The sequence below is a fragment of the Falco biarmicus genome, chromosome 4 (assembly GCF_023638135.1).
Source record: "Falco biarmicus isolate bFalBia1 chromosome 4, bFalBia1.pri, whole genome shotgun sequence".
Lineage (NCBI taxonomy): Eukaryota > Metazoa > Chordata > Aves > Falconiformes > Falconidae > Falco > Falco biarmicus.
This window is the reverse complement of record NC_079291.1, coordinates 14,366,311-14,390,634: the sequence shown is the minus strand read 5'-3', so window position 1 is coordinate 14,390,634 and position 24,324 is coordinate 14,366,311. Positions and strand designations below refer to the sequence as shown.

Below are 24,324 nucleotides of genomic sequence, written 5' to 3'. Positions count from 1 at the left end.
TTTTCATCATGCAAGACAAACATCTTAAACCTCAACTTTATGAACTGATGACAGTATTAAGTACACACAAATTGTGTGGAAACCAGACATACTGCACAGGACATTTCAATCATTCAAGATCATCACCCATCATTTCTTAGAACCACGTTTTCTGCATTGCAGTAAAAAAAAATAAATTTCAGAACATGTAGAAGAAAAAATTTACACACAGTTTAATCTGCCAAACGTCACCTGAGTTTTGGGCCCACAAAAGCAGATATATGTAGAAGAAACAGTAGCTTCAAATCTGACAGAATAGTAATTTATAAAACAGCAAATACTGTCAATAGATTAGACCAGCCTGTTCTGGATTTACCACCATTAGCACCCACACCAGAGAGGTTGCTCCACATAAAGCAGTATTTTCACTACTGGCTAGCACTGAGCCAAATGCCATGAGATACCTACGAGGCCATACATCCCGTCATACTTCTCTCCCTTTGCCCTCTGTTTCCATTCTTCAGCAGCCTGCTGCTGCAAGACCTGGGGACACCTGACATACACCTGACATAGCATTCACTCTCCAGCTCATCATTATCACTGTTTAAAAATTTAATATTTCACCAGGCTGTAACTGTAAGTCCACAGCCAGATACACCAGCTGGAGTGTAAAATCTAGTCCCGTGCCACAGCTCCTTTGCTCACAGCTGGCTTTATATTAGCAGGGAGAGATAAACACAGAGCAACTCTAAGCACCTCCATATATCTTTCCAATTTTCAGCAAGCCAAGAGAGAAGCAGCAGTCCAAAGCACAGTAGCTCCGATTTTGCATTCACCACACTGCTGCTGGTCATTCAAGCAGTATGCATGCAGCGGGAGCCCTCCCAGGAACCCCTTCCCACCAGCTGTAAATAAGTATCCCTACACCCAGCAGCAAACAGCAGGTACCTCTAGCAACAACACACTCTCCTTTCTTTCCCCATGCAGCCATCCTATGCAGAGTTTGACATTAGCGGCAATGTTTTGGGTTTGGTCTTCAACCAGGGAATGATTTGGTAAGATATTTCCTTTTTTCTTTGTTTGCTTTTTGCATTATTTAGAAAACCTGCCAGTGGAGTTAGAAAGCTTCCAAGCCAGCTAGAATAACCTTTGGATTTTGGTTTCTCATTGTTTGGCTTTCTGTGCTTGACTGTAAAAGTGGAAAGGTAAAAGTGCCAGCTTACGTGTCCGAGAGGAGTAGCAGTGGCATGACTGAAACAGAAACCAGTCGTGTAAACCCTGCAGCACCCTCACTTCTATAAGGTTATTTTTTTTCCAGTGATAAAAATGTATTAAAATGATCCATGTACTGGGGAAAAAAAATCAGAAAGGGTTCTGGGGGCACCATGAGCTTACACATCAATGCAAGGGTGGGCACGAAGCCAGCTGGAGGCAGCTGGGCAGGAGAGACACCTCCCAAAACCACCCCAAGGGAGGGCGAACAGGAGCTGCTCTGCCCTGCTGTGCAGCACCAGGGGCAATGGGCAACAGCACAAAGCACCCTCACCTCCCCTCTGGGAGCAAGGCTTCTCTTGCCGTGGTTTGAAAATTTCTGCCTGTTCCCCTACTACTACTCCACAGATTTAAGGGGATCTCTCCCTGCTGGTTACATTCACCTGAAATTTTCCAAGCTATCTCCAAGCAATTATTGTAACAAACTGAAAATCTTTCTTTGCAACCGCTGAGGGGCCTGAGACCTCACTGGTCCTCAGCACATGGTTATTGTGCCTTAACACGGATGCAGGCAGCTTCTCCTCTGGGAGCACGTGGGCAGCACAAGCCAGCCCACTAAGACTTCATTTGAGAGCAAACTTGACACCACGTGAACACTTGTTTTCCTTGTTCTGAAAATAAAAAAAACTTCCAGCCTGTCAAAAAATAGCACCTGTCCTTCTCTTTTCCTTTTCAGGATGGGATCCTTCTATGCACCAGGGCTCGTGGGTATAAACGTTCTGCGCTTATTAACCTCCATGTATTTTCAGTGCTGGGCTGTAATGAGTAGCAATGTCCCTCATGAGCGCGTCTTCAAAGCATCCAAGTCTAATAATTTTTACATGGGACTTTTGCTGTTGATCCTGTTCCTCAGCCTCCTGCCTGTGGCTTACACCATCATGTCCCTGCCGCCCTCCTTTGACTGCGGACCATTCAGGTACTAGCAAAACACCGAAAAGGCCGTTTTTCTGCTCTGGTACATGAGATTATTTTCATGAAGTTAGGAGGCCTGGACTCCAGCAGAGATGGTGAAATGCTTTCATTGCCAGTCTGGTTAAATCCTCAGCAATGTGAGGCAATGGGCCATGCCCGGCTGTGGGGTGCAGCCAGCTGGGAGCACTGAACCTGCTCTGAGCTCCTGCTTACTGTTCCCCCCGGGCTCTCACTGCTTTGTGTCCTCTGGTACATGATACCTGGTGTCTCCCCAACACACACCAATGAAAGCACCAGAGGACAGCAGGGGTGGGACAGCAGAGTGCAGCCCACAGTAGGAAAAGCAACAGGAGCACCCCTAAGGCTCTCTGGAACATTGCAAGAGCAAAACGGGTCCAAAGGCTCCTTCTAAGACCTTCCACAGAGCCAAGAACTTCCACAGCATAAGATGTATGTTATGTGTTGAATTTTTTTGGAAAATAGCAGGAAATTGATAGGTCTGAGCCTGAAGAGCTGCAACTTTCTTTTTTTAAAAAAGCCATTTTTGTTTTTTAATTAGGACAGAATCAGCCTTGCATAGAGTATTCACTGGACTGGATTAACATGCTAATAAAGTCTAATTTGATTGAATAACGCCATTTCCTGGGCCTGCTGAGTCTGACTCAGCAAGAAGCCAGCTTGGAACAGATTGTTCCTGTAGATGTGCTGTTTTAGGTTATCCTAATGGAGAACAACAACAGAAAGCTAAAAGACTCAGGGGAGAAGACGAGAGATCAACATTCCCTCAGTTCTGTAACAAGGACAGGTGTCAACGAGCGATGTCAGAACATCTGACAAGAGACTTGTTGCGTGCATGCTGTCATTTGGAGATGACTAATCCGCAATGTGAAAGAGCTATTTCAATTCCCAATCAACCCTTCAAAAGCCACTCAGCCTGATTCAGACCCTTGGCACACCTCTCAGCTCGACTGAAAGCTCAGCTCTCCTGAGCTTACAGCAGCTGGTGAAGTTGGGGTACCGTTTAGCCAAGTTTGATTTTTTTGATTCTCATCATCAGGACAGAGTCCAACACCTTCCTGAACAGAACTCTGCAAGATCTCTAGAGGCAGCAAGCCTAAATACGAAGAATAGCTTTGTAGGGTTGGATTCCCCAACCCAGAGATGTTGGGGAGAGAAGAAGATCAATGATGTAATCCAGCCTTTTACAGATCTGTTCTCCTTTCATACTGAATACTCTCATCTGCTTTATCAATTCGGTTTGAAATTACTCTTTCACTGACTTTCCTATTAAGCAATAATCACAGCTTGCTATTTTTGTCATTACTTAGCAGCTCTTCAAGTTGGCTCATTATTTCAGAAAGCTGGAATTTGCATATGGAAAGTCATCACTACCATGAAAAGGCCATATTTAACAAGATAATAATCAGAAATATATGGTTACTGCAATCTGTAGGCTTTTATATATTTCAAAGGGGTAAATAGCCAGAACTCATAAAAAGCCACATGTCGAAATAAATGTATTAATTCCAGAAGCAAGCTGGCCTAGCAAAGATTGTTCTTATAATCAGTGGGGGATGGGGGGGAATGGATGGGCCAACAGATAATTTAAAATGAAGGCATTTTAAAATCCTTGGTGGCCAACAGTAAGCTGGTGCTTACTGAAAGGAGGAGGAAACATGCGACTTAACATCCTTAAATTAGGAGCCACTTTGTCCCTGCAGGAAACATCTACACCCCTTAACTGGCTGTTTGTCTTTCCAGTGGAAAGAAAAGGATGTATGAAGTCATTCAAGAGACCATCGAGCTCGATTTCCCACTCTTTGTTGCCAAGATCTTCAGCTATGTGGCAAATCCAGGACTGATCATACCTGCAATTCTGCTCATGGTGTAAGTTTTCCTTGCAATATTACATGCCCAGCTGGGGGGAGGAGGTTGGAAAAAAAATATGCTGGGATGCTATTGAGGTCTAAATACAGCTTCTGCTGAGATAACAGCCCAGATTAGGGCAGACACGTGGTCCCTACCCCCCTCACCTTCACCCAACCAATTTCCCAAAATTTAATTACCTGACCCAATTAGACACAACTTTGTAGACGAAACACATTGCTGACAGAGGCCTCATGGATATCAAAGCTGTCATAGCTTTCATACAAAAAAAATTCAGTAGCCAGCAGGATATGAATGGACAGTGTCAGCTTGGTGTCTTTTGGAGAAGCAATTTCTGTCACAGCTGGTGGTATTTACAACACTGCCAAGCCAGTGCATTCAAAAATTACACATTCCAAAAATACGAAGAGGTGTGTTTTTTGTTTGGGTTATTGGGGGTTTGGGAGTTGTATTTTTTTTCTTTTTCCAAATAATACATCTGGAAATTTTTTCATTGCTGCCTGATCATTTCAGCTTTTAATCCACACTTAAATCCCTAGCACCTTCAGCAGCACCAAGACCAGGGCAGCTCTCTTTTTTCTTTTTTTAAAAAAAAATTTTGGCATTGTTCTTGAGGTTTCTGTAGCTATCAAAATGAGTGGGAGAGCTGTGGCCTAATTTTGTGGGCAGTTCTGAACACTCCAGACTAAACAGCAGGAGACAGGGAGAGGGTTAGGGGGTGTATTACATATATTTGCCTGCTCTGATTCTTCCTTGGGCATCTCCACACACTGGAGATGGGCCTCTGGGCTGATCCAGTACAGCCACTCTCGCACACTGTGATCCTTCATTCTGAATAGGTTACACTAAAGATAATGCCATTAAATTAAATAAAATACAAGTGCCCATGTTACAAAAGTTTCTTATAAAAATAGCATGAGAAAAATCCCAATTAAACTGAAAATGACCGGTCATCCCTCTACCTGTCTCAAACTACTTACCCATTTTAACCTACAGAGGATCACTGTAACTCATGCAGAGCAACCCTAACTTGAAGAATCAAATCAGATACACGCAGGAGACAAGTCTCATGCTACATTCATAGCACGACCAAGCATATTATTGAGTTATTAGCTCTATTCCTGCAGGCTTGGCACTAGCACTAGCAGATGCTACCGCAAACACGACATGAAGACTGCAGAACTAATCCATTCCAAACGGATGACCTTTACAAAAGGGCTGCAGGTCAGGTTTCTGAGGCTCTGATGCAACCCACCCCCCCGCCAAAAAAAAAAAAAAAGTGGTGGGAGAGCAGTAGACCTTTGAAAATAATGTTTTGTTCAGTGACAATGTCTTTCCCTTTCCTCCACTGACAGCCAGGACAGGGAAGAGCACAAACCCAGTTTATCTGCTGAAGAGACACCTCTTATCACCCCTTCCCAGTCTGAGCTATTCCTACATCACAGCCTTCCCATCAGTCCATCTCTCCTCGAAACACCATTTGGTCTCTGCCCCGATCCCCTCTGCAAACTGAGAGATACCCTCTGTCCACATCACCTAAAATATCCTCATTTCCCACCCAGATACACCGCCTGTGAGGCCTTTGAGTATACTAGATACTTGTGATTTCCAGTCATTCAGCTTCCGAGAAAGTCACAGACCTTAAAAAGTGGCTGCTCCCACAGTGCCTGGACAAGTCAGACCTACAGCGCCTGGGCCAGTAGCTCTCACATACCCCACAAGCATCAGGGGTCTTGCAGAAGCGCTGCTTCCTATGTGCAGTGCATACAAACTTTTCCTGGCATAATCCCAGACAAAATCATAGCTACCATACAAGGATGTTTCCTAAGGCTTGAATCCTTTCCTCAGAAACTTTTCAGTCGAGGGAATCACATTCAGCAAGTCCCCAGTTTCCTGACTTCTCCCTGAAAATCTTCAGCTTCTGCTGCTACCTCTGCTGTAGTGCAGACAGGTAGACAGGGTCAAGCTGGAGCTAGTCCTGACACTGATCCCCATCCAGCTTGCCAAAAGATTAAAACCATGAAGTGCAAAAGCTTCATTTGGTCCTGATGAGCAAAGAGACAGCAGTTCTCAAAGTAGCAAGCAAGGCAACCTACAGCGCAGCCTAAATAAAAAAGCCTCTACAAAAAGTGACAGCTGGATTACAAATGGACAGTCAATTGACTTTGATGGCAGACACTCAGAAAAATGTGTTTTCTGCTTCTATGAACAGAATTAAGTCATTTTCTCTAGCCATGATAAGCCCTTCTCCTTTCCCCCCATGCAATCCGAAATGCCTCTTCTGCTTATTTCTGTTCTTGGCTTCTGGTCCCAAACAATGACAGGGTTCAGTAGGTGACGTGGGTGTCAAACTTCCTGTCCTGTTTCCAGCTGCCTGAGGACAAGGGGGAAAGGAAACAAAGAGCAAGAAGAAGCAGAGATATTGTGCACACAAGCACATAACCTAATCCCACCTGGGTTGGGAGCAGGATTTCAACCCATGGCTTGCAGAGCCTCCTGGCAGAAACTAGAAGCACCTTACTTCATCAAGGAGAAAAAGGTTGAAAACTACTGTGTAGGCTAGAGAAGGACAGTGACCCACACTTTCTCCCCAGCTCTGGGGGAGCAGTAAATCAGAAGAGGGGTGTCAGTGCCATGCAGCATCTATGCTAAACAGTTCAAGCATGAGAGTGCATCACCAGGTTCGCTTTAGAGGCATCCCACTGGAAGTGGATAAACTCCATTTGCTAATGCTTACTCGATTTCCCAGCAAAGTTTACAGCTTCTCAGGCTGCTGCTCAGTCAGACCAGGACCTGACTTTGCTCTGCCTTTTCTGGGAACCAGCACTAGCAGCATGAATCAGGAATTCAACAGCAAACCCAGCACACCTGTAGGACCTGCCCAGGACACCAGCATGCACCTTGGAGGAACACCCAAGATACTTCAGCATTACTGGGGCTTGGCCTGAACAACCCAGTGCAAATCTGCCTGCTTTGGATTGGAGGAAAAGCACCCCCCCAAACCCCTTCGTGTGGCACTGCCCCTTTCCCCTCTCCCTCCCACGACCCCTTAAGGGGCAGTTCCATCCTGGACAAACTCAACCTCCCTTGAGCAAGAAACCTGCAATAAACCAAGGACAGAGCAAACTCAGGCTTAGCCTGGAGACAGAGTGGGTCTGTATCTCACGATGTTTGGGAGAGGAGCCTGGCGAGTTGACACCCTTCCCATCAATGCCCCGTCAAGCACCGGAGCCATCAGGGGAGGAAGCTGCGGTGGTTGGAGAGGATGCTGGCTGCTAATGCAGAGGGTGAGAAAGGACTGAAAATGGAATGGAAGTGGATTTGCTCAGTTACTCAATGAACTTGAGAAGGGAGCTCAGAAACAGAGTGCATGGCATCCCAGATGTCTCTGGATAGGCAGACCTAGTTATCTTTATGAAAACAGGGCTGCTCTAGGCACTTACATCCTGACTGGTCACAACAAAAATAGCGGAGCAGCCCAAAAGCCCTGGTTACAAAGTAATATTTCCTAGGCAATGAGTTTGATAACATAGAAGAAATACAACTATCACATCCTTGCAGAAGAACAAAAATAACAGTTTCCAAGGGGTGTTTGCAGGGCAGAGAGCCGAGATCACCAAGAATGAGTTTTGGGTTAATTCTAGGCAAAAGAAAGAAAATGCGTTTCCTCTAGACAGACCCCTGCAAAATGCCTCAAGAAAGGCTACCCTGAGACCCCTCCCTGATCTCCGACCTGGAAACCAGCTGCCGGTACACGGTGCCTTGCTGGGTTTAGAGTCAGGCACTCTGCTGACAAAACCTTTGAGCCTGTTTTGAGGATACCAAACCTGGGCCACACTCAAACAGGTGTTTTTGGGGTTTTTTTTTTTTCCTTTTACAAGAGAATTTTCTTTTACTTTTTTTTTAAAAAAAAGAACAGCTACAGTGGTGAACTGAACAGCTCGTGTTTTCCCTGGGAACGGCTTGGAGTCACCAAGCAGATGATGTTTATAATTTAAATTTATATTTAATATATGTTTATATTATATTTATATATTATATATAAAATATACATTTATATTTGTATTTATTATACTTATTTATATTTATTTAATATATATAAATATAAATATATATGTATTATATTTTTTTAAAAAAATAAATAATAAAGAATAAAAGCACTCTAGAAAAGCAGGAGGAGACATTTTTGACAACCAAAACATTACTGGCTGGCAGGTAGCAGTGGTGGCAAGACAGGCCCTGACTCCTGGGCATGGTTTAAAACACGTCCCTCCCCGCGCACCAAAGGCTGGCTGCCAGCACGCCTTCTCCCATCCCACTCACCTTGCAGTTCCCTCCAGCTTGGCTCCATTTTCCCCTGGTTTTGGCGTGCCCTTTCTGCAGAAGAAGGGATCGAAACAAAAGCCAGTGCTCTGCTCCGACCTGGCATCTGCTTGCCCTCAGCTCCTGTCTCTGCTCGTTCCCAGCAGCCCCTTCCCGGGACGCAGGAGGCAGCCGGTCCTGAAGTGGGAACCAAGACTGAGCCTTGAGCAGTGTGCTTTTCAGGAGAGGGTCCAGGGCCCTGCTCGGCCACCATTTTCCTGGTTTCCTAGTTTTTTCTAAGGCCCCTGTGCAAGCTGGTGCCTGTTTTGTCTCCCAGGCATGTTCTTCCTTTGAGCCATGGCAGAAAGCCATATGATTTATCAACTGAGCTTGTGGTTTTCAAGGCTGTCACCTAGTTTCACCAGGGCTAGTGAAAATGAAGCAGAGGGAGCCCATGGCCAGCCAAGGTGGAGGCAGGTGGCCAGGACGGTCATTTTTTTTTCTGTTTGAGCGGAACTGAGCTACTGGATTGGCTCAGCCCACCTTAGCTGACCATGCCATGAGGCAACCTGAATTTTTCCTAAGCCTTGAGCCTGTAAAGGCAGTTTGGAGACAGCTGGTGGGAAAACTAGGTATTAGAAGGTAGGCAAAATTAAATGTTCTCCTCATTTATCTTTCACTCTTCCCTGATACTATCACTACAGCAATACATTTGTTTTTGTAGCCTTGCCATCTATTACCTCAATGCCGTGGCTGAAGCTTACCAGCGCGCCAATGCAGAGCTGAAGAAGAAAATGCAAATGGTAAGTACTGATCTGGCAAAGCCATCTTTGAAATACCACGCACGTCTGACATGCAACATATGCTTTCAAATTGGTCTTCACTTCTGAACACATTAGCGACACAAGGGGAAGATGCATTTTATGCTTTTTCACTCCTCTCTGACGGTACCTAATGGCTAACTGCAAAGAGTGGTCACATCCCGTAATAGGTCACGTCCCATAACGGGCTGCTGTTTCATACAGTAAGCTTTCCCATAAACTGCACTTTCCACCTACAAAAGTAAGTTACCTCAAAGTTCAAGTAACGTTTTGGAGCCTGAGATTTCCCAGGGACAGCAATAAGCCTACCAAAACCACAGCCAGATTTTGTACGAGCTGAAGAGCAAAGAGCCATAAATAACAACATGGCAACAACATTTCTTACTGGTAATCAAAAAGCACTTTACAAAGGAGGCTGGTGTCTGTCTCTGCCATGCAGATGGGAAAAGCAAGATACAGGCAGATGCAAGGATTCAGATTAGCAGGGTAGGATTTGGACCTCACAATATCCAAAACTGGTTGAGGTTGTAACATGTAGAGGACAATAATGCAGAGATCCCTGAACTTATATGGATTAGCCCTGGCAGCAGCATACCTGCAAAAGCACAGCTCTGCTCAGTTAAGGAGTCTCAATGAGAAACAGCAAAGGTGGCCTGCTATCAGGGCCTGTGCTGGTCTGCAAGCACCAGTTTCCCCCAGAGCTTTCCTGGTGGGCGTCTAACCGTGTGCCGTCTTGTACTACATAGATGTGTACAAAGTATCAAGCCTTGCATCAGGAGAGAACATGATGCCATCAGAGGACTGGTATCAGCCATTTTACTAGTACAGGGCAGGATCCAAGCCAAGGAAGCAATGCCACATGAAGCAATGCATTGCATAAATCAGAGACTGGTGCAGCATTAAAAGTGAGGATGTGAGCACTGAAAAATTAGACTCCATAAATTACATCTGAATGCTTAAATTCAGAACTGATCACTCATGCACGTGGCTTAACATAAGGGTCTTCCTGCATAGGGCAACCTCAAGTATTGCAAGAGCTGAACACATGCTACAGCACACTCGGACTTAGGGGCACGTGGTCTATTTCATGCTGCACAAACTGGTTGTGATCAGGGTTTAAGAGAGCACAAACCCCCATGGAGGGGTCACGAGGCAAGGGCTGGCACTACCCAAAGGAACAAACACATCTTCAGACAAGCACATGCCTTTGCACCGACATTATGTATGTTTGTCCCGCAGGCACCTGTAGGATTGCTGAGACAGCCAAGCCTGGCAAAAGGAGGGGCATGCAGCAGGGCAGGGGGAAAGGGAGGGCATCAGCACAGCCCCACTGCTTAGGGAGTGAGGGATGGGAGCTGCCTGGTCATAGCAGGGGTGGTTAGCAGTTGGGGTCCCCCAGAGACCCCCATGTGGTGACCTGCTGAGCTCACAGAGATCTGCCATGGCTGCCTGCTGCTCTGTGGGCTGTGACCTCTCAGCTGTAGCAAGGACATGAGCCGCCTCACATCCCATGGCTCCAGCACACAACTCCCTCCACTGGCAGATCACCCTTTTGGGAGCAGGGATGGAGCTGGAGTGGATGCCATCCAAGCTTTCTCACTGCATGAGAGGGCAGCTTCCCCCTTTCCACATCCAGCATGCTTGTCCTGAGCATAAACAGCCCCGGGTATTTTCTTCCTCCTGCCATCCAGAAGGAAATCTTTTGAAGACCTAAGTGCATGCAAGTAAAACCAAAGACAGCCCTACATCCCATCCCCACGCTGCCATGCTTTCCTCCGGTTCCTCTGGCATTTATCACCGACACCCTCCCTCCCAAGAGGTCCACATTTAAAACAAACCAAAATCCCAGGGAGGGTGGACTAGCAGCTGCAGAAACACACAGACAGCCTGGTAGACCTATAAACCATGTCATCAGCAAGTGCTTTGCCCTAACAGGAGCAGAGCTGTTGCTTCCCAGGCTCTCAGACCTGCGTGGGATGTACTTTCTTTCTGTAAACCCTTGGGTCACTGAACCAAGATGCTGCACCTTGAACATGGAAAGAGATTGCATTCATACCAATGAACACTTAGCTGGGCCAGCATTTCATGGATTACATCTGCATTTTCAAACTAAACCTGATGGGTTTTTTTATTGATGCAGCAACGTGAAGAGGAGAAAAACAAGAGAAACAACAAAGCCAGCACTAACCCCATGCTGCAAGATCTGGAGGATTTACTTACACCAAGTACGAAGAGTGAAAGTCACCCCAAACAACCAGAAGGTAAAAACTAAACAACCTCCCCTCAACCCTCCTGAAAAAGATCCTTTTGCCACTAAACTGAGAGGGAAGGATTGAGAAACCGGAGCGATACACATTTGCAAGGGATCGGATGAGTATAACTAGCACAGATTTTGCCTGCTTACAGAAGTCCACCTGCCAATGGATGACCAGAAAGGGCAAGTTTCTAGACTAGATTATGTCTCACACAAGCTTATCACAGTGTGGGAACTGTAATCCAAAGTTATGATTTGTATCCCAGCTATTAATCATGCCAGCCATGAAACCATCAATTTATTCTGGGAACAATGCTGAAACTCCTGCGTTGTTTCTGGGCTGATGAGTTAGGCCAGGCACAGGCTTTCCTCCAAATTGAGATTTTCATTGGAAAATTTGTTATGAATGAGACAGAAGTTTTTTACGGGACTGCATTGGTCTTAGGGCAAATAAATGCATGCTGTCAGCTCTGCTGAGGGCATCTATAGCTGAGCAGAAAGATGTGGGAGGAGGCTTTGGCACCCGGGTCTGGGCACTCTCAAGGAAGACAGATCCTCCAGGCATGGTCTGAACCAGCCATTTCCTGACTGGCAGAGCATCCTCCTCTCAGTTGTCAGAAGCAGTGCAACACGTGAAAGATTCTCATTCCATCTCGATGCAGACAAGAGCAGCAGACTAGTGCCACCATAACCCTCTCACATTTAAATGGGCTGTTTCTTGGAAAGGCTGAGACAAGCTGGTAAGTTCAGATCAGCTCAACACAGATTTCCCCTCAGAGCAGGCTCAGGGGGCTCATTTAAATGGAAATAGTCCTGCAGCATTATGGGTGCATTGATTATAAATACTGAAATCAGCAACTAGCCATGGCCACCATGTGCCTGGTAGGGCTGCCGTGTCCTACAGACGCATCAGTAAGAACCTGCAAAGAGAGCTCGGGCAGCAGAGGCAGGCACTGGCTGTTGGCCAGCCTTATTTATGATTTCTACACTCAGATGCTCAAACACAAACCCCCAGACAGCCGGGTTATTGCATGTAGAAGAAACAGCAGCCACTGGGGAGAGGAAGACAGACAGCATTTGCTTTCAAAAAAATAACGTTCATAATCTTTGCTCTAGACAAGAAAATAGAGTCTCCTAATAGAACCAGCCCTGCCGGGACACAAAGCAGAGCAGCAGCCCTGGACGGCAGCACCATGAGCGGTGGCAGAGGAGCAGCACTCACCCTGCCGCCACGCACATTTGTGACACAGCCACTGACACCGGGCGTCTGGGCACCTTACCCTGGCCAGCCCAGGCCAAGGGGGTACCCACTGGGACCAGTCCCTGGAAGGGGGAGAGGGCAGCCACGCTACTCACATGCTGCTCGATAAGCTCAGCAACGTTTCTCCCATTTGACATTAAAATAGAGGTGCTGCATGAACTATCGTAGTTTTAGCAGGAAACGATTGCCGTATGTTGGTCATCCACTCCTGATGATCTGTATCGATCCAACACGGAATATCTAAACCAGCTTTGTTTAGAAGCTTAGTAGTACTTTGGCATTGTAACCCCCAGTGGCTGCGCTGATGTTGATCATGAAGGAAAAGGGAGGTGATCAGGGTGAAGATCAGCCGTGGCGTTGCTAAACCACTGCATACAGAATGCAACCCTGTGGCCACTAACAACAGCACAGTGAGCTCGCTTGTCAGTCCTTTCAAAGTCTTCTTCAGTTAATAAAAGTAGTGTGAGTTTACCTGTAATTTCAACAAAGGGATTTCTTTTTTTTTTTTTTCTGTCCCTCTACCTGAAGAATTAAGCGCTCTTTAAAAAAGGCCAGCGTCCCTGTCCAACTGCACAGCAGCTGCTACTAAGAGTAGTCCAGCACAGGAGGAGTTTTTTTCAGCTGCATTTTGTCCTTAGTGATAGCTTTCCTCCAGTCTACCGCCTCCAGACTTACACCTTTTTGCTTCATCCCTGCCGCGTATCCCGCCAGCGCTTTCTCGGGTTTCCCGCTCTGTTCCTCTTTTCATAGTTTGTTGACAGTACCTTGCACCATTATTTCATCCCTAGATTTGACTCCTAATGTAGAACACCACCCAGCACAACTGAGAGACTAAAAGTCCTTTGGCCTCGTTTCTGATTATAACCAGTTAGAAATTTCTGGTGCAGTTTAAGGATCGTATCTTCCAGATCTACTGAACTTCCCAGGACTCCGTGGCAGGCCTTCTCTGGGCTGACCTGCTCTTTTACAGCTACAGTTTCTTCCTGTTGTTGACACAAACCCATCCCAGCCAGCTTAGATCTGGTGTTCGCATATGTGTTGTTCTTCATAAAAAAATCTGTAAAAAATAAACTCATGGTCTTCAGCAAAAACAAATCCATAGATATAGCTAGTAACAATTCCACTACATCTGGGATATTTGAGATTAAAGATTGTCACCTTGAGTTTTTCCACTAAATGTCACAAATTTTGTCATAGAATATGTTCAGGACAGGAAACTCAGTCTCTTAGTTCTCCTCTATGACTTGGCAGACCACAGAGCATTTGACCCTCAGTCTGGGAATGTCCACCTTTGAGGAGCTAGGCAAAGGAATCCAGTTAGGTCAGACATGAGGCAGATTGGAAAAAGGATTCAATTTTTCAGGTCCAAGCCAATTTAGGCATCCGATTCCTCACAGCAATTAAGGACTTAAATATTGCACTGTGCTTACTTGTAGACAGAGACCTAGCTCATTGTTGGATGTCTGTGGTTTATAAAAGAGACCAGAGTCCTAAAGAAGTACTCTTCCAGGAGATACAAGTGAGAGTCAGATAAAAGGAGAATTCAGAATTTCTTCTAAATCCTTGCACTTTGCTTTCAAATACAGAAAAGTCAATGGGTTGTTTGTAGAAGTAGCTGTCCCTGGTGCACGGCTCAAAGTCGGTTTGGCTGTTCCCAGGCACACTGCGATCATTGGGGTTGCTCATTCTCCCAGGGGGCCTTCACATGGGAAGCTGCTCATTAAATTTATTTCCTGGTCTTGGAAAGACATTTCTCTGAGCTGGGTCTCACAGATAAGGTCTTGTCTTGCCTCTTTGCCATGAGAGTTGCTGGTGCAAGACGGCTGTGGTTGCCTTTCCAGCCACCTCTGTCTGCAGAGATACCCAGTCATTGAACTGACGAAGAGTCAGACAAGAGAAGCTCTTTTTCAAGAGACAGAAGCTGTTTGTCACCCATCCTTCTCTGCAAGTGTCTGTAGAAAATATTGATCATAAAGTGCTGGGGAAGGTGCTGCCAGCCTGCTAATCCAGCATGGATGGCACAGAAACAACACAGTGCCCTGATTTCAGCCCAGCCAGTCTGCCCTGCAGGCTCTGGTACCTAGGGAATGGTTGCATAATGAGGAATAGGATTTCTCTCCTCTTAGCTCCTCATTTCACATTAAAACATGATTTGGAAATAGGAGACGTGGCTTCAGATCTCACTTCTGCTAGAAAACAGAAAGGGGCTGGAAACCTGTGTGTGCATACATGGGGTGGGCACATGTGGAAGAAAAGTAGAGAATATTTATTTGCACAGGGAATATCAGGGCAATAAGAAACATTATGAAGAAGCCATAGAGAACCCCAGACAGGTTTTGAAAACCTGAGAAGCAGAAGCATACTTAGACCAGATAAGTAACTATTCCAGGATTTGAATGGTCTCTGAATCAGGCCCCCGAGACCTGCAATAATACTGAGCATTACAAAGCACTGTGTCATCTCTGGAGCACACAACTGCCCATTAGCTAATTAATCTTTCAATGTTTGCTCATCTCTAATCATAGTACATTAGGTTAACCCATTGATCAATGTCTTTTGCAAGCTCAGAGGCTTCAGGGTACGTACGAGGGCAACTGTATCAGCTAGACGACAATTTCTGCAGACCGGTGGCAACTCTTCCCTGACTCCAATTCACAATAGGGTCCTCTGTTAGAGCACAACGGTTGTGAAAAGTGTAAAAACGCCAACCCTCGGTCCTCACAGTGACTGAAATGATTTTATGGCTCCCTGAGTTTTGAGCCTGTTTACCAGTTACGTGCAACCGTAGGTTAAACTCCACAGACTCATAGGAGTATTCAGTGGTGTTTGGTTTCATCCCTGTTTTTCTATCATTAGGAACAGCAATAAATACTTGTCTGAGAATTCAGCATTGATTTGCACCCCCTCCCCTGACATTTGTTAAAAGACTACATCCATCCCAAGCTTCCTGTGGGGCTCAGGCTAACATCAAGCAGAAAGGAAAAGTAAAAAGCTCAGTGCTGGTAGTGGGAGCCTCCCAGTACCATCTCACACAGCACACAGTTTGCATTCATATATGACTAGAAAAGCCCCCTGCATTGCAAATTTTTCACATCATCTGTGGCCACTAGCTCAAATGCTGCATCCAAAAGGTTTTGGTAAAAAACCAAGGAAATATCTAAGCTTAATTATTTTATTATTCTTCTCACCAAAGGCTTGCTTTTAAACAGACAGCTCTCATGGACATCAGTTTTTAGTTTGCGTGGCCAGGCAGAGCATGGAAAGATGCTGATGGACGTTACTGATGAATGGAAATCTCATCAAAATAAAAAATAAATCTTAAAAAGGCAATTTATCAAAACATATGTGGCTAAACATGAGTTGTGAAAGAGATGCCAACGCACACACTTCTCTTAGGGTCAAAACAAGCCATTCAGCCATTTCTTTCACACTGTGTTTGGCCACAGAATGAGACAAACTGCTTTCTGTACTCACAATGAATAGAAAATAGTAGATGCCACTAAACAGGTTTGCTCATAAAGCCAGAAAAGTGGTCCAAATATCTCACATACATCCAAAGAATACATTGATTTTGCATTCAGTACCATAATACTGGGACCTTGGCTTCTCTAATGCAGAAAAATTCGCTTTTCACTCCAGAAGGAGAGTAAGTTCTTTCCAAAAGAGAACATTCAAACATCTGAGCTTTCAGTTTCAGCTAGTTTATATGAAGCTTTCCAGGGAGAGAAAGGGGAACAAGCATTGCATGCCACCACCATTGACAGCATTTTTTCCCTGACAGCCTCACTCCCAAGAAGCAGTCAAGATCATCTTGTTGAGCTCCCTTTTATCCTCTGCTCCTATAACTGACCCTGCACTAAGACAAAGCCATTATCACACATTTTGAACCCTCACAGCTGTAGCACTGTCACCTTGCTTGAAACTCTGAGCTACAGCGATGTCACGTGTAACCCACCTCCTTTCTTCTTCGGGATTGTCACTGTCTTTTGCTGCACAGCACTGCTCAAGGCAGGGGCAGAAAGGTTTCCTCATACCAGCTAACAAACCAGTTTGGGGGAGGGATTTTTGGTTCCTTTCAAGGTGCCAAGGAGGGGTGTCATCCGCAGATCGAAGCTAAAGAAACCTCTCAACTACAAAGAGGCTCCACACACCACAAGAGCCATCACAGGGACAGGGACCACAAGCTGCACTGCCTCCAGCACCTGCTGACACCTACCCTGAGAAACTTTCACCAGTGAAACCAGGTGAGGAAGACAACTGATGGCCATTTCGCCACACCTACAGAAAATTCCTGGTGGTGGAGACTGGTATTTTTACAGCTTATCCCACCCCACATACGCTGCTCAGTATGCCTAGCAGAGCAGGGGCTCTGCCAGTGCCAGAAGCACCACAGTGGCCTCCATGCTGGTGAAGATGCACTAAGACTCGATCTAATGTCCTGTGGGCCCCTGGCTGGGCCCCGGCAGGATGTGGGTGCAGCAGGTTGCCCACATCTCTGCACCCCAGCATGGTCAGACCCCTCTCCATGACCATACATCACGTGCTTTTGCTGTCACTGGAGCAAGTCAGACGGGGACCTCTGAAGCCTGACCCCACTGCATCTCTAAACCACGTCTCTTCAAAGCAGTGATGTCTTGACAAAAAGAAAAAACAGAAAGGTGCTCACCAAAAGGCTTTAAAGAGTGATCCGTCCCATTCTGATCCATGCTGCATGCAACGTTATCAGCTCTCCAGCCTGACAGGCACGGGATGGGAGGGGGGTTCTCCCTGTCACACTTCTCTTACCGCTTGCCTAAGCCCTGAGGCAGCAGCTTGTCCTTTGGCAGGTGGCTGCCTGGTTTCATCTGCAGCCAAGACTTTATCGCTCACAAATGCTCAGACACAGTTTTTCCCTAGGGAAAAAGGCAACTCTGGAAACTGATGATTTCTAGGTCCCAGCCCATTTCTCACACAACACAGCCGTCATTGCTGAACCAGAATCCAGCATCGTGTGTTAAATGGACTATTCCAACACAACACTACGCCGTGACGAGCTCACGCGGGAAGGCTTGGCCCTGCTGCAATCATTCTTTTCCAATCACAGGACCCAGATCCCTGGGTCCCCTTCAATTCAGCTATCTATAGACAGGCAAAACCAGCTGTGAACATTGTCTCTAAATCTTAAACTGGTACCACGTGGTGCTACCCAGGAATACCCCGCCTCTCCTCCACGCACTCAGCAAACAGAGGCCACTAAGCTCCCACATGCTGGGAGACGGTCTGTGTATGTGCGTATCCACACAGGCACTGAGGTGAAGATGAGTGGATTTTAAAATGTTTCAGGATCGATATTATTTTCTGCACCACTCTTTCATGATTGACAGCAAAACGGGAAAGCACTGAGGTGAGGTGATTCATTTGCAGCTGGTGCACCGAGCATCCTCCCAGGGCAGCATGCCGGCGGAGGGAGGAGAGCCCACAGGCACCCAGGGATGGACAGACAGACGCCATTCACCAGCAGGCAAAAGCTTTGTGTGTATCAGCATCAAACCCCCATGAAAAGGCTAGATAGGCAGAAGCTCCCTGGAGGTGTCAGAGCGGCCCAGGGGAGGAGAAGGGCAACCACAGAGGGTCTCCCCCACCTTCCGGGGGCCAGACCCAGGCAGGAGAGCCCCCATCTGTGCTGCCCATAAACTCACGCCCAAGGGAACCGGAGCAGGATTTAGCATCATTTAACATTTAACCCAGCTCACAGAGCTGGGAAATCGGGAGGGTACCAGGTGTAGCAAGTGGGTGGGTTAGCAATTCAGCAGCCCTGCACCCCCCTCAGGGCCAGCACGGGGGTAAGGACACACCATCCCCCCTCTGCTGCTGCATTCAAGCAATGAAAAAGTTTTGCAAGGAAACAGCTGCAGGATATTAAAGCAGGAACAGAGGCAAGGAGAGCTTCTCCGGTGGGAACTGAGCAATGCTTGCAGAAGCTGCCAATGCCATCTTTCTCCAGGCAATGTGGAAGGGAGAAAAAATAACTTCAGCTCAGCTGAAGATAAAATAAAAAAACCAAACATTGCAGCATATTGCATTGCAAACTGGACTGCTTCAGGACAGGCAAACCATCACAGTGATGAAGTGTGCAAATCAGGCTAGTAGTAGGTGGAACATTATTAAAAATGAATTAGTAACCCTGTTTTGCTGGGGAACAGCAGTTGCAGAAACACCCGAAGAGCTGTGTCCTCCCCCTTTCTCCATTCTCCTTCCCTCAAAGCAAAGTTGTTTAGATGAACCAAGGCTTCTTCCGCACAAGACTGCAGATCCAAACCTTCGTCTAATTAAGGAAGATTTCATCACATATGGGACTTTTGGATTTTGTGGATAGAAGCAGCAGTAAATAATTCAGTGCCTAAGCAGATGTTTAGGATCTTAAAAAAACAAAGGTTATTATCATATTTATTTACATCAGTTACTGGGAAAGCTCAGGGCCAAGTAGAGAACAAAACAAAACAAAAAAACCATAATAAAAAAACATGCTTTCTTCATTAGCTGGAGCACTTTGCTACAGTAGCTTGGGCACAGTGGTACAAACACCTCCTGAACACCAAGCAGAGCTTCACTGCCATCACAGCAGCATCCCTGCAGCTTGTGGGTCCCCCAGCTCCATCAGCAGCTGATGCAGTGGGGAAGCAGCCTCAAGGCCAGGGCTGCAGAGCTTTTACAGAGGCCCCAGCAAACTGAGCTTCTCCTCCTCAGGAAGCCCAGCTGGGGCTGCAGAAGGATTTTGACACTGCATACACAAATATAACTAACGTGTCACTGGCATGCTCTCCCTTAGAAGTGGCTGCAGCTCAGCCTGGAAGTTCTCTCTGAAGCTCCTGTTCAGCTTCCCACACATCTGCCATCATCCCTGCATGGGACAATATTGTGCTACAGCAGCAGAGAGGCAGCAGTAGGGAAACCTCTGCCTTTGCACTGCCCTGAGCATTGACTCATGGGCAGAGCTGGTCCCCCTGTGCAGAAGCAGTGGAAATCTGCTGTAACCCATCTCCAGGAAAGCCCAATGTCAGACACGTGCCCTTTGAGCCACTTATGCCCCCCCCAACGCCAGTAACATGGAGGATAAGTAGCTTTAAAGACCTTTTGTTGGATCTGAAGACCTAATCTACTTGTCCTGGAACAGGACAAGTCAACACCTGGGTATGCAATGCTACCACGGTGCCACCAAAGCTGAAGCCAAGTAGTTTATTTGACCTGGTTATCCACCAAATAGCTAAAACTGTAACCTCATTGGGGATGAACCAGACATACATTGCTCACAGCACTCCTTCAACACAAAGCCCAAGAGAAAAAACCAAATATCCATCTAAAAATAAAGGGGAGTTGCACGTAGCTGGAAAGGGTTGTTTGGGTTGGACTTTGGCCCAGACAGCATGAAAAGTTTGCATCAATTCCTCACCACTCTAATCAGAAACGTAGCAAGAGCTCATGGGCATAAGGGAGATGGACAGCCCCGGCTCCCTGCCATCCACCACCAGATCCTGCACCTCCCAGCCAACGACACATCCCAACCCAGCACTGATTCAACCCTGCTTAGTCACGGTTCATTTACTAATAGCATTTCAGGTTGTTACCCTCCCTGGGTGAGGGGGAGCCGGCGCTGATGCGTTGGCAGCCCCAAGCTGCCCACAGACGGCATGGTGGCCCTTCCTTGGCATGTCCCGGCCTCACATTCAGAGGGAAGAATAAGGGATGCAAGGCAGGGCATCTGAAAGCAACATCTGTTAAAAACTATTTGCAAGGCTATTGCTCCACCTGTCCACAGATAAGAAGGGAGCCTCAGGGTGGGTTTGGGGACAGTGCTGTTCCTTGGTCAGTCAAGGCACTGGCCTGAAGCTCAGAGCCCCCGTTCTCAGGGAGCCCCACATAAACAGGCCCACCAGCAGCCGTGCAGGGGGAGAGAGCTCTCCTCACTCCGAAGTAACTGCTTATGTCAAACTGACCCCATGAGAAACGCACCCCACCGGCACCAGAAAGGTGGCACATGGGGGCTCTGCAGGGCAAAGACACATCCTAGGGAGCCTCCATTATACCTTACCTAACCAGGAAGATGCACCAAGCACATACTTGCCACAGGGGTCCCTATGGTACCAGCAACACATTGCTCAAGTGGCTACCACAACCGCTAAGTTCACCCCAGCCTCGGCACGGGAAGAGACGGCTGCTCTGTGCCTGGTCCCTGTGCTGTTGCCCTGTCTTACACTGCCCCACAGGAGGCACTCATTGCCCTCCTCCGTTCTTTGTTTTGCAATTATCTTATTAGCAGAAGAGCCTCAAAAGACATTAATCAAAAAGCCACAGTCCCAGAAGACAGCAGTCTTACAGCAGCCCTCGTGTCCCAGCACGCACACAGGGGCAAACGTGCACACAGGCTGCAGCCAGCTGAGAGGTGCACTGCTCCAACACAGGTGCCTAACAAATGGACACCAGAAGGGAAGGTCAGTCCACTCTTCTTGTAAGGGTAGATTTAAAATAAAAATTAAATAAATGCAAAGGCTTGACACTTACCTGAACAGAGCAGCCTCCATCTCCCAGATCCCAAGAGAGCAGAGCCAGCACAGACCAACCTGCCACCGCAAAAGAAGAGCTCCATAAAGCACTTGTCCCATCGAGGCATCACACAGTATTGATAACTTGCAGCATTTTATATCACAGGCCTCATAACTGACATTTTAATGAAGTTCTTGCTTCTATATTCAAGGTATGGTTTGAGAAATCCCAGTTCTCATTTTGAAACAAAACCACAAACACGTAGCTTTCACAGAAGGAAAATAAAATTTAAAACAAGGTGCAGCAGCCTAGGAGTCAAGGAGGAATCCAAGCCACACTTAGGTAAACAGAGTTATAACTTAAAATTAATCTCAAAACTTTTCAAAGGGTTGAACCCTTGAAATCAGAAAAGCTAGTTGCTGGTGTTCTCAGCCCTCCTGAAGGAGCTGATGGAGAACTGCTGGCTGCTTACAGCATTCAGAGTGGGTTTGCCTCACAAACCTGTCCTGGTTTCAGCTGGGATAGAGTTAATTTTCCTCTTAGTAGCTGGTGCAGTGCTGTGTTTTGGATTTGGTGCAAGAACCATGTTGGTAGCACACTGATGTTTCCAGTTGTTGTGATGTTTTATACTAAGTCAAGGACTTTTCAGCTTCTCAGGCCCTGCCAGCAAGAAAGCTGGAGGGGCACAAGAAGCCGGGAGGGAGCAGAGCCAGGACCGCTGACCTGAACAAGCAGAAGGGATATTCCGTAGCACAGAACATCATGCTTAGTATATAAACAAGGGGGGAGCTGGCTAGGAGTTGCTGACTGCTGTTCAAGGACCAGCTGGGCATCAGTCAGGGGTTGGTGAGCAACTGGGTGCATCAATTGGGGGTTTTTTAGCTTCCCTTTGCATTTTATTCCTCTCCCCTTCTTCCTCCTTTGCATTATAATTGCTGTTGTTATTATTGTTATTTTATTTCAATTATTAAATTGTTCTTACCTCAATCCTTGAGTTTCCTCTTCCTTCTTAATTTTCCCCCCCAGCCCTCAGAGGCAGAGGGAGTTAATGAGCAGCTGTGTGGTACTTAGTTACTGGCTGGGGTTAAACCACAGCAAAAGCCAAGACGAAAAGCCAACAGCATGTTCACTCCTACCCCACACTAGTCCTTGGGAACAGAAGGGCGAGGTGCTCCGGTCCATGGCACCTGGGGCCCATAAAACCTTACCCAGCTGGGAGCAGGCATGTGGCCTAAAGGAGCCACCAGAAAAGATGCTGTGGAGATGTGGAGAAGGAAGTGCTGGTGGCTTTTGGGTTTTTTGTTATCTTGCCTCTCAAATTAGAGCCTGTAAAAGCAAAATAACAGGTAGTGGAAAATGGTACACACCGATTCCCTCTCTACATGTGCTGCTTAATTTTCCCTATATAAGCAAAGCAACAGGTGTACGAGTTGCATACCTGTGAGCTTTGGGAGTACTAGGGAGAAGGCAAGTCACTAGAAATGCTGGAAGCAATAACCCAAGCAGGATGGGCGAACTAGAAGGTTTCCAAGGCATCTCCAACTAGCAGCACTGTGTTTCTCTGCACTGGAAGCCAGCAGCATCCCACACTTGCTTCCTTAGGGAAATTAAAAGCAAGATCAAGGTTTGCAGCCGAGCGTGGAGGCAAGTTTAACACTCAGAGGTGCATACAAAAAACAGTAGGGCTTGGGGATTTTTTACAAAAAGCGTGTTATGCTCCCTATGAGAAGGCACCATCCTGGGCCAGCTCGGCTCCGACCGCAGGAGGTGGAGGCTGGCGCTGAAGACCCTTTCCCACCAGTCCTCGTCGCTAGGGGATTTATTCAGTGGCTCCTGCGGCACTGAATAGCAGCTGGGATATTTAGGAGGGGCAGGCGATCTCTTGCACCACAAGGAGTCACCCCGAAAGCCCCAGATTTGTCGACGAAGCCTTTCTGACCATCCTTCCCTCAGCCGGTGCCTGCTCTGTCCAGCTGTCCTGACACGCTGCCGGCAGCAGCAGCAGCACCGTGGACAAACCAGGAATAACAGCCCCATCTACCGGGGTCTGGGGAGCGATCCGCACCGCGGCATTTTGCAGCTGTGCAACTCCCCGCACACCATCTCCCTGCCCCCTGCCAGGCAGGAGGGGTGCTCGGGGGGGGTTGCCAGCCTCCAGAAAGCCGCTTTTTTTAACGTGCCTGCGTCCCAGAGCAGCGAAAGGCTGGCGTGGCAGTCCTGACCTAGTTCAGACCCAAAAGGCAAATAGCCAGACCATCTCCTTCACCCTCAGCATCCCCTCAGCTCTCCAGAGCCGAGGTGGCAAACAGCCTCTGGGACCAGAACCAGCTTCTTGGGCAACACTAACAAACCCAGCATTCCAGGTGAGGAGCAGAGCTTCACAGCAGCTTTCCAGGCTGTATGGCTGCTCCCTGACATTTTCAGCCACGGTGCAGGAATGAGCAGTGCCGGCGTGCCTGGCTACTGCAAAAGCTTGACCCAGTCTTTCGATGCAACTGTCCTGGTGGCAGACCAGCTCCGAGCTCTGCAACGTGCCACACCATTCCATCCTGGGCTCCCTGCTTTGCAAAACCCTCATTCTAACCCTAACCCACATATATGGCGGGTAGGTGTACGGTCCCTTCCAGCACCTGAAAGGTTAGTTGCTTCGGTCCTCAGCTTCCAGCTCTGACTCGCACAACAACATGCCCTGCTCCCTCCTCCTCAGAGCTGACTGCCGTTAAACCCAAGCCCCCACACTCAGGGTGGTGGGCACACGGCGTCGCTAAAAGGCAGCCTGCACTAGACGCACAGGTGTGCTGCGGTACCCCTTGTTCTGCTCTGCTCAAGAGTCACTGCCAAGACTCTGTACCAAAATGAAGAGACCTAGCTGCGTGACTCAACCCAAGAAACCCTTCCGGGTGTAGTGCAATGGCATTTAAAATGAACACAAAGGTTTTGTACCAGAGCAGGTTTCTCTGGCCTTTAAAGCAGGGTTAGGGAGACATCATTTCAAAGGAACCATCCCATGCCCTTTAGAGGATTTATTTTTTCATGCTGGAACAGTACTAGTAAAAACAATAATCTTGTAGCCAGTGAAACACTGACAGAGATGTTTAGGACTCTGTCACATGAGA

The 24,324-nt window shown here is 47.2% G+C and overlaps 1 protein-coding gene across 1 annotated transcript in view; it reads left to right on the top strand.

Moving 5' to 3' along the window:
* The window catches only part of TMC2 (transmembrane channel like 2), a 34,799-nt gene extending 21,692 nt beyond the window's left edge, over positions 1 to 13,107 (top strand). Inside the window, exons 15-20 of the mRNA XM_056338713.1 lie at positions 967 to 1,034; positions 1,928 to 2,167; positions 3,925 to 4,050; positions 9,077 to 9,155; positions 11,314 to 11,434; positions 12,544 to 13,107. Of these exons, the coding sequence (XP_056194688.1) occupies positions 967 to 1,034; positions 1,928 to 2,167; positions 3,925 to 4,050; positions 9,077 to 9,155; positions 11,314 to 11,434; positions 12,544 to 12,797 (888 nt within the window). The 3' untranslated portion in view covers positions 12,798 to 13,107. The remainder of the gene's footprint in view (positions 1 to 966; positions 1,035 to 1,927; positions 2,168 to 3,924; positions 4,051 to 9,076; positions 9,156 to 11,313; positions 11,435 to 12,543) is intronic.
* Positions 13,108 to 24,324: the final 11,217 nt, after the last annotated feature.